Raw genomic sequence first — 10,472 nt, forward strand, 5'->3', positions numbered from 1 at the left:
GCAGAGCCCAGCAGGTCGAGGCTGCGGTGGCCGGGAGCGGCCACTGCACTCCAGTCTGGGCGACAGAGTGAGACTCCAACTCAAAAAAAAAAATTAAAATTCAATGAAGTCATTGGAACAGGTTGGAATTAATTTAGAAAATGTCTACTCAAGAACTTCCCCAGTTATATGTAGATGAGTAAACATTTTCCTGTGCTCTAAGAGTTTGTAGTCTTAAGGTAGTGTGTAAGAAAGTTCCACAAATAACATAATGAACCATGTGAAGCTTGACACCCTCAGATTTCAGAGAAAGGAAAGTCACATTTAACTCAGGATGGCAAGAAAATAATATGCGATATTTGTTTGTTTCCTTTTTGTTTTGAGAGGTGGGCTTTTTGCTGTATGGGATAGTTGTGGGGAGAATTCTGTGGTCCAATGGTAAAGGCAGTGTGACTGGAGGCTGGAAGGAGGTGCAGGTGCCACGTGCCTATAGGGGTCAGCAACCAACCTCACCTTGTTGGGGTTGGGGAGCTTCCAGGCACCACTGTGAGGTTAAAGATGAGGTCCAACAGTAGAGAGCCTTGAACGGAAGGCTTCAGGATAGGCACTAGGGAGCTAATGAGGATTTTTGAACTTTAAAAGAAACTACTAGTTACCTTGTGATCCTGAAAGGATGGAGAGTAGGGTAGAACCGGAAGGTGTTAGGTTTGACTGGGTACTTTAAAGAGTGAGACTGTGGTTAAATTAATTCACTTTTCAATGCCTCAATGTCCTCGTTTTTAAGTTGGGAAATATGATATTAATGTGGTTTCTTGAGGATTACATTAACTTGTGTAAACTGATTAAATAGTGCTCCAGAAGTTTTAACTGTGTAAGCTTTTGCAACCAGTCATCCAGAGACATGGAAATGAAGGCTTACACTTTGGAAAGGAAATAGGTGGTATGTGTAAATAATGTCTTTGATGATTATGATTTTTAAAAAATTGTATGTATACTATTTGCATTTCAATTATTGTTGTTGTTATTATTATTATTATTAGTTCTTGTTTTTGGTTGTTAAATGTGTCTAAATAACATCCTTTCCAGGTGGCAGAATAATAACCTTCTAATCTGATTTTTTTTCCTCTTGTTTTTGGCATGCTGAATTATTCTTTCATGTATGTGACACGTCTAAAAGTTGGCTGGGTGTTAGTGCCTGTATGTTAGGACAGTATTTCTTAATCCCTTTATGGGCCGGGCGCAGTGGCTCAAGCCTGCAATCCCAGCACTTTGAGAGGCTGAGGTGAGAGGATTGCCTGAACCCAGGGGTTCAAGGCCAGCCTGGGCAACATGGTGAGACCTTGTCTCTACAATATATCAAAAAATTAGCCAGGCATGATAACGCGTGCCTGTAGTTCCAGCTACTTGGAAGGCTGAGGCAGAAGGATCACCTGAGCCCCACAGATCAATGCTGGGGTGGCCGTGAGCGTGCCACTGCACCCCAGCCTGGGCAACAGAGTGAAACTCAAAAAGAAGAAAAAAAATCCCTTTATGAAGCCAAAAGCCAACTGAAATAGAAAATGTGAGGTTATTGTGAATAAAAGTGGCAAAATAGGAGTTTATGTATAAACAAGAGAAAGATGTTTGACATGCTCTGGCAGTCTCTTTAGTTTGCAAAGCAGTAGGTAGCCTTTTTTTGTGATGTAGTTTGCATTATTAAGGCATGTACTATTCTGGGGACAGTTCCCTTGTATAGGATGGATATGGGAAGTGTATTTTAAAGAAATCAACTTTAAGTGGGTTAAGATAATTTATAGGTTTTTTGTGTCAACAGTTTATCATGAGATTTGTGTAAAGAGAGAGGTCATGTGCTTTTCATTTAGTTTGCTATTTCTTGCTACCACCTATAATTATTTTCTGAGTCTGTTATAAATTAATTACACATCATGCAAATATTGATTCAACTCTGGTGCTGCCTGCATGTGTGTGACAGGCCTTATATTTCTGTTTTCTAGGATTTTGGTTTATCTTTTATGGTGCTTATTCTGACAAGTTCTCTCTCTCTCTCTTTCTCTTTCTCTCTATTTATCTGTCTTTATCTCTATCGCTCTCTTTCTCTGTGTGTCTGTGTGAGTGAGCTGGTGCCCTGTAACACATACACGAATGGGACTCTGCTATTATTTAACTGCAGGCAGAAAATAACTCATGTAGACTGAATGATCCTCTCACTCATTACTCATTATTTCTGTGCTTAGAGTTAGCATAGATAAGAAACAGTTCCTACCTTCCGGAAACTTAGTTCTTACAACTTTATCTCTTACGGAAATGAATATACTTGTTTCATGAGACTCCTTTAGCTCCTGAAATCTCAGCTAAAAAAGAAAGATGAGAGCTGGTGACAAAGTGGAGCTACTTGAAAAGGCTTAGCTGGACGCCTCTGCAAATTATTTCACACAGATGACTGCACTAACTGCTGCTTTCCTCTCTCTGTGATTGATGTCCTCTTAGCCTTGAGTGTGTCCTCTATTGTTTTGGAGTAAAACTGAGGCTCTGGTTTCCAAATCTACTATGAAGATTTGTTTCTTTCTTTTTATAATCCTAGACTGCCACCTTCCTATTTTTAATCCACGAGCTTCTTGTCAAAGATTTTTGCCTTATTTCTTCCTGCTTTTGAGTAGCTAAACTCTATCCCATGTGTCACTGAAATAACATGCCCTGCAGTTCTGTTGAAACAAAGCAAGATTTTTAAAAGGGAAATATTATCCCAGATGAAGTCAGTCCAGCTTGCTGTGTCCAAGGTTTACTTAATTCAGTTGTATAAATGCTTGAGTCTGCTTCTGACAGCTCTGCTATTACTTTGCATAATATCTGACTTTACTGTCTTGATGTGACCAGAACATAATACTACGAAAATACTAAACGATGGTATTGAACCAAGATGAACCATTTCAAATGCCAGATTCTGTAACGTCACTTTAATTGTACATGTCTTCTTAAACTCACTCCAAAATTAAGGACTTTTAGAGTAATAGTGCTTAATTACATGTGCCTTTAGGTAAAATTGACAAAAATCACGCTATACTTGTAGATCTCGTACATTTACACATGATTTGAAGGAATAATGACATCTGACATGAATTGGGTAAATAGGCATACCTTGGAGATATTACAGGTTTGGTTCCAGACCACCACAATAAAGCTAGTCATAAATTTTTTCTGGCTTCCCAGTGCATATAAAAGATATGTTTATAATACACAATAGTCTATTAAGTATGCAAAAGCATTATTTTTACAAAACAATGTACATAGTAGAATTAATTTTAAATATTCTATTGCTAAAATATACTAACAATCACCTGAACCTTTAGTGAGTTGTAATCTTTTTGCTGGTGGAGGGTCTTGCCACAATGTTAATGTCTGCTGGCAATTTGTTAAAATAAGACAACAAATAAGAATTGACCCTTTCTTTTACAAAAGACTTCTCTGTAGCATGCAATGCTATTTGATAGCATTTTACCCACAATAGAACTTCTTTCAAAATTGGAGTCCATCCTTTCAAATCCTACTGCTGCTTTGTCAACTAAGTTTATGGAATATTTTAAATTATTTGTTGTCATTTCAACAGTGTTACAGAATCTTCACTAGAAGTACATTCCATCTGAAGCAACCCCTTTCTTTGCTCAGTCATGAGAAGCAACTCCTCATTTGTTCAAGTTTAATCCTGAGATTGTAGCAATTCAGTCACCCCTAGGCTCTACTTCTAATTCTAGATCTCTTGCTGTTTTCTCCACCTCTGCCATCATTTCCTCCACTGAAGTCTTGAACCTCTCACTCACCCGTGGGGGTTGAAATATACTTCTTCCAAACTCCTGCCAGTATTTTGATCTCCTTCCATGAATCATAAATGTTCTTAATGGCATCTAGAATGATGACTCCTTTAAGAAACTTTTCAATTTACTTTGCCTAGACTCATCAGAGGAATTACTATCTATGGCAGCTATAGCTTTGCAAAATGTATTTCTTAAATAATAAGATTTGAAAGTCAAAATTACTCTAGGGTCCATGGACTTTAGAATTGTTGCCACAGCCATAAAAACAACATTAATCATCTTGTACCTCTCCATCAGAGCTCTTGGGTGACTAGGTGCATTGTCAGTGAACAGTACTTTTTGAAATAAATCTTTTTTTCCTGAGCTGTGGGTCTCAACAGTGGGCTTCAGATAATTCAGTTAACCATATTGTAAATAAATGTTGTCATCCAGCCTTTGTTGTTCCATTGATAGAGCACAGGCAAAGTAGATTTGCATAATTCTTACCATTCCTGGGATTTTCAGGTTTGCTAGTGAGCATTGGCTTCAACTTGGACTTGCTAGCTATATTAACCCCTAAACAGGCGAGTCATTCTGTCCTTGGAAGCTTTGAATCCTGGCATTGACTTCTCTCTAACCATGAAAGTCCTAGATGGTATTTTCTTTCAATAGAAGACTATCTTCTCTACCCTGAAATGTCTTATCTACATTGTTTATTGTAGCCACCTTCATCAGTGATCTTAGCTAGATCTTCAGGATAACTTTCTGCAGCTTTTCCATCAGCACTTGCTGCTTCACCTTGTACTTTTATGTTATGGAGAGTACTCATTTCCTTAAACCAAGCTCTGCTAGCTTCCACCTTTTCTTCAGCTTGCTTACTTCTCTCAGCCTTCATAGAATTGAAGAGAGTTAGAATCTTACTCTGGATTAGACTTTGGCTTAAGGGAATGTTGTGACTGGTTTGGTATTCTATCCAGACCACTAAAACTTTCTCCATATCAGCAATAAGACTGTTTCACTTTCTTAACATTCATATGCTCATTGGAGTAGCACCTCTCATTTCCTTCAAGAACTATTCTTTTGCATTCATAACTTGACCAATTCTTTGTTCTAAGAGGACTAACTTTCGGCCTATCTTGGATTTTTTTTCTTTTACTTTTTAAAAATTTATTGTAGAGATGAGGTCTCGCCAAGTTTACTGGGCTGGTCTCGAACCTGCGGGCTCAGGTAATCCACTGACATCGGCCACCCAAAGTGTTGGAATTACAGGCTGAGCCATCGAGCCCGGCCTGGATTTTGACATACCTTCTTCACTAAGCTTAATTATTTCTAGTTTTTGATTTAAAGAGAGAGACCTGTGACTTTTCCTTTCACTTGAACACTTAGAGGTCATCGCAGAGTTACTAATTGGCCTAATTTCAATATTGTTGTATCTTAGGGAATAGAAAGGCCTGAAGAGAGGGAGAGAGATGGGGGAATGGCTGGCTGGTAGAGCAGTTCAAACACACATACCAATTATCAGTTTGCTGTCTTACATGAGTGTGATTCATGATGTCTCAAAACAATAATAACATCAAATACCACGGATCATATCATCAAAATAGATATATCAAATATGAAAAAGTTTGAAATATTGTGAGAATTATCAAAATGTGACACAGAGACATGAAGTGAGCATGTACTATTGGAAAACTGGCACTGATAGACTTTCTTGATGCAGGGTTGCCACAAATCTTCAACTGGTAAAAAATGCAATACCTAAGAAGCACAATAAAGCAAACAGAAATGAGTTATGCTTGTACCTGATTATGCCTCACTTATAAAAATTATAAAGAACTGGAGAAACATTTTCAATGCTAACAGAATGTTTGTATTTAAATGCTTTGGTATGTATTTGAGGTTTTCTCTGAGAGTGGAACAATCTAACCAGCCAATTGGTCAGACTCTAGCATATTTTATCTGGAATCCATCCAATCAGAAAATGGAAATAACTGGGAGCATTTTCTTCCAGTCTCTATGAGGTGATTGATGTTTGTAAAGATGACTGAGAACATTATACGTAGCAGAGTGGTTTTATATCACGAAAGAAAGATTAAAAGATGTTCAGTATGACATAATGTGTTTCTTTTACCACTTCGCATCCGAGTCCTATCATGGTTCCGGGCGACTGACTTACCAATGCTCTTTCTCATGGCTCGTGACCTTTTCACCTCCACCCTATTTTTTACTTGCCTTTGTGGCCACATCCTAGACTTTGTCATCTACTGGAATAGTTTCTCCTATGGTAAAATCAGAGTTTAGCCATCCCTCTCTGACCACAGCTTTTCACTTCCTTTTCTTGGGAAGTATCAGTACTCCAGGCTGGTGCTGCCTCTGGGCTTTCTCTTCTTTCTACCCTCCCTTTCTTTTCTAATCCCTCAGCCTACATTGTCCATGACTTGGACAATATCCTCTGCTCCTTCTGTCCCCACTGTTTTTCTGGCACACTCGCCTGGAAATCCTGCAACCTGCAGCAAGCCAGCTGCCCGCTTCTCCAAACACACATTTGGGCTGCTGAGGGCTGCAGGAGAAAATCCCACAGTGATTCAGCCCCATGCCACCAAAAATTCATGACCTTCACTCTCAGCTGGACTCTTAACAGTCCTGGAAAGTTCTTTTTTATTTCTCAAGCTGCATTTCTTTCTTTATTTCCCAACTTTACCCTCCCTGCAACTCCTCCCACCCCCAGGGATTTGTTTACAGTGTCTATCTAATCATCTCATCCTCCCCTGTTTATAGTCTTTCAAGACTCCTCATTGCCTTGAGAATAAGATCCATACATTTTAATTTGGTCTGTAAGACTCACCATGACCTAGTTCCTGCTTAGCTCCCCAGATTTCTCTGTTACCCCATTCTATATCACACTATATTTGCTAACTATCTTGAACTATATTGAGTTTCTGGTAAGCAAAAGCTTTCTCATCTCCAGGGATTTGCTATCCCTTTATCTGAAGCACTTTTTTAGCCCCTGGCTCACACTTCTTCCTCCTGTGCTTCACCTGATTATCTTTTTTTTTTTTTTATCCTCCTTAAGGTCTTAGCATAGATATATTATACACCAAAGAGCATTTCTAAACTCTCCAGTTTCCATCCTTTCTCCTCACCAGAAAGTAAGCTAAATACCCCTCTTGGCCCTCCTTTCTACCTTGTACTTCCCATATTGCCTGTTTATTTGTCTGCTTCTCATACTAGACTGCTGACTTTTTGAGGGCAGGGGGACATCTGTTTTTGATCATGGTTGTATGCTTAATACCTAGTAATGGCACTTGTAGATCTTTTGTAAAGATTGAGTGAATTAATAAAAATGATTGCTATGTGGTAACTAGGGCCAGCATCAGTTGACATTTATTGAACTTTACCATGCAGCAGGGATTGTTCTAATAATGTTAAAGGTAATTTTTTTCTTTCTTCCTCACAGTAACCTTATGGGATAGCATCTCTTGTCTTGTTAGTTCTATGACTAGTGAAACTTTGGGGTGGTTGACTGCACTTCTAACTACTATTCCGTTCTGCTGCTGCATGTGTGGGCAGGAACTTTGTTATGTTCTGAGGAGGAAGATAGGGATTAGAAGGAGCTATACATGTTCTCTGCCCCTGAAGAATCATAGCCTAGGGGAAAAGATAGTAAAAGAAACAAATAGTCCAATAAGAAATAGATAGACAATTTCTTGAACATTGTACAGGGCACTGTGGAAGGACCTAAGAGACTTTTACTTTAATTCTTTGAAAAATAGTAATTTATATTTGGTGTATACATATGTATATTTTAAAAATTGAACATTATAATACAGTAGCATGGAGACTATATTGCAGAACAACTTTCACTTACAAAGGAAAGTTAAAGGAATTTATTGTTAAGTTTCTATAGGTTTCTAGCTTCCTGGTGCTCAAATAATGAAAACTGTATTTACTAAAATTGAAGTGACATTTGTCTTTGTTTTAAAAAAAAGAATGTGACAAAATATATTTTAACATGCAGTTTAAAAAACATGGTTTGTGAAAGTTGTTATTGTTGTTGATCTTACAGGAGAATCATGAAAAAAGTCTCCATGGAGCCATCTGAGCGCCTGGCTAGTCTCCAGGCTCTGTGGGACAGCCAGACCCTGGCTGAGCAGGGCCCCTGCGGTGAGCATGCATTTTAAAACCGAAATGTAAATGGCTGGATGAATATCTTCCTGCCAGGAAGTTAAGTCTATTCCTAGTGTGCTACTGTAAAGGTACAATTAGTTTTAAGGTGTAATTAGCAGCGCACAGACTTTATATTGGTGGGCAAAAGTCCTATATTTAAGCTGTATTGCATCCTGCTGTGTACTTACTATAGAACAGGGAGGAGAATCTTTTCTGTTTTCCCCCCCAAAAGGAAAAGGATAATCAACATTGTCAACACCGGCCATATTTAAGCTTTAAAATTTTAATTTAAAGATCATTTTGCCGAAAACTTGTCAACGTTGTATATTTCAGGTGGATTTTCTCAGATGTATGCCTGTGTTTGTGACTGGCTTGGATTTTCATATAGGGAAGAAGTACAATGGGTAAGTATATCTGTGTACATGTGCATGAGTGCACGCACACAGACACACACTCATACTCTTGGAGCATATTCTAATATTTAGCTGGCTTCTTTTTCTTTTGTTTTTCATCTTTTATTTTTTTGCTTAAAATCACTGTTTCTCAGATTTCGTAAAAAACTGGCTTTGTTGTTTTCTAATTCTCTTCGTATCTTGCTTGCTTCCCTGGTTATTTTCATAGACTAATTGCATGACTGAATTATATTTTAAATAGGATGTGGATACAATTTATCTGACACAAGACACCAGGGAATTGAATTTACAAGACTTTAGTCATCTTGACCACAGGTAAGCCCCTTCCTTCCTTCCTTCCTTCCTTCCTTCCTTCCTTCCTTCCTTCCTTCCTTCCTTCCTTCCTTCCTTCCTTCCTTTTTCTTTTCTTTATTTCTATCTCTTTATTTCATTTTTTTATCTTTTCATAATTTCTTTTCAGAACTACAGTTCTCTGTTGTCACATAGAGCTGTATATTATCTTCAGAGAATCATTTTATAAGAGGAATTAGGAGAATCTAAGACTCTCTGGACTTTTCCTTTCACGTAATAGTTTCATATATGTTCATCACTGCAGGTGCTTATGGAGGTACATGTGTGTACCCCAAATCCAGAGTGTGTAGTTAGAAAATGTGCCAAATTTTACCATAGGAGCCATGTAATTCTTAGGTTCTTATATCAGTTTACAAAAGTCGATTTGCTCTACCCTGTACATAAAACGTAGTGTTATTTTACCTAATTGCCATTTAGAATATTTTTTTCTAGGGTGAAATTTTATACTGAAGTTCTAACAAGTGATTTTTAGTTCACAATTTCTTTGTGAATTGGGCATTGCTAGGGTATATGTGTATACTGGTGAAAGTCAGTTTGCCAATATCTGCTTTGTGATAGTGATAATAAAATCATGAAACCTGTTACAAGTTATTTGGGAGATTAGTCTTGTGATCTTTACTTGATTATATTTAATGCTACAGCTTCTGTGATCTAGACCCTAGAGCAAAGCTTCATTTGGTTCCCACATCTCTTAGAAGAGAGCAGATCTGGTCATTTATTTTGTTCTCTAACAAAGTCAAATCCTCGTCCCCTCCAGATTTTCTGGTAATTTACCCTGGCCTATCCCAATCTCTTCAACCTTGGTTATGCTGCTATTTACTATAGGTGGGCAGATATCAGCCCTACTGTGATGAACCCCAGCTCAATAAATCCTTCCTCCTGGTTTGGAATTGAGAGAGAAATCTGGGATGCCAACTGTATCTTTTGTGCCTTTTGGACAACCAGTATGTTACAGAGGATTGTTATTGCTTCATCTCAGCACCAGCATCTTGCCCTGAAAAATACCATTTCAAGTTATTTTTCCACCTACCTGACAGGAAATCCAGAATTGCAGTGAGGTCCCTGAAGAGTTCTAGCCTGCTGAACTGGGCAAGGAAAAAATATACTAGATGGATATACCTTCTCTTTGCACAGCCTGGGTCTGTGGAGGATGGGTGAAGCAGGCTTGGCCGTGTCTATAGTAGTGAATGGCGGACCTCAAGTCTCCAGTTCTCAGGGTTGGATTTGTTTCCTTTTGGGGGAGCAGACAATTTTCTCCTGCTTAGAGCTATTCTCGTTCTTCCTATGTATAAGGGAACTTCATATTCTCAAATTTAGGCAAGATGTTTCCTGTGTAGCTCATAAAAAAGTGAACTGAGAAAGAAAAAAGGAAAATATTTTACTTTGTAAGTATTTTTTAATAAAACAAGAAAATTGCATGCAGACTAAGATAGGGAGGAGTATATAGGCTCATATACAGTGTCTGCTCTCAGGGTTTTTAATATCTGGTCCTCTTTACAGTCTTAAAAATGATTGATCTTTTGTTTAGGTGGGTCATATTTACTGGTATTTACTACTTTAGAAATTAAAATTAAAATTGAAAATATCAGTTTATTTAAAAATAACATTAAGAAACCAAACCATTGCATGCTAATATAGATACCATTTTTATGACAAAAATAACTATGTTTTCCAAAACGAAAACAGACCAGCAAGAAGAATGGCATTGGTTTACCTTTTTGCAGATCTTTTTTTTTTTTGAGTTGGAGTCTCACTCTGTTGCCCAGACTGGAGT

At 38.0% G+C, this 10,472-nt stretch overlaps 1 protein-coding gene across 3 annotated transcripts in view; it reads left to right on the forward strand.

Annotated features, from left to right (window-relative positions):
* CARMIL1 (capping protein regulator and myosin 1 linker 1) overlaps positions 1–10,472 on the forward strand; it is a 361,962-nt gene that overhangs the window by 171,275 nt on the left and 180,215 nt on the right. For all 3 annotated transcript variants that reach the window (XM_008055062.2, XM_021710921.1, XM_021710920.1), the window contains exons 6-8: positions 7,834–7,931; positions 8,268–8,338; positions 8,589–8,662. In XM_008055062.2, the coding sequence (XP_008053253.2) occupies positions 7,834–7,931; positions 8,268–8,338; positions 8,589–8,662 (243 nt within the window). The remainder of the gene's footprint in view (positions 1–7,833; positions 7,932–8,267; positions 8,339–8,588; positions 8,663–10,472) is intronic.

This window comes from Carlito syrichta, unplaced genomic scaffold, assembly GCF_000164805.1.
Source record: "Carlito syrichta isolate Samal-C Ts95f unplaced genomic scaffold, Tarsius_syrichta-2.0.1 Scaffold301645, whole genome shotgun sequence".
Classification (NCBI taxonomy): domain Eukaryota; kingdom Metazoa; phylum Chordata; class Mammalia; order Primates; family Tarsiidae; genus Carlito; species Carlito syrichta.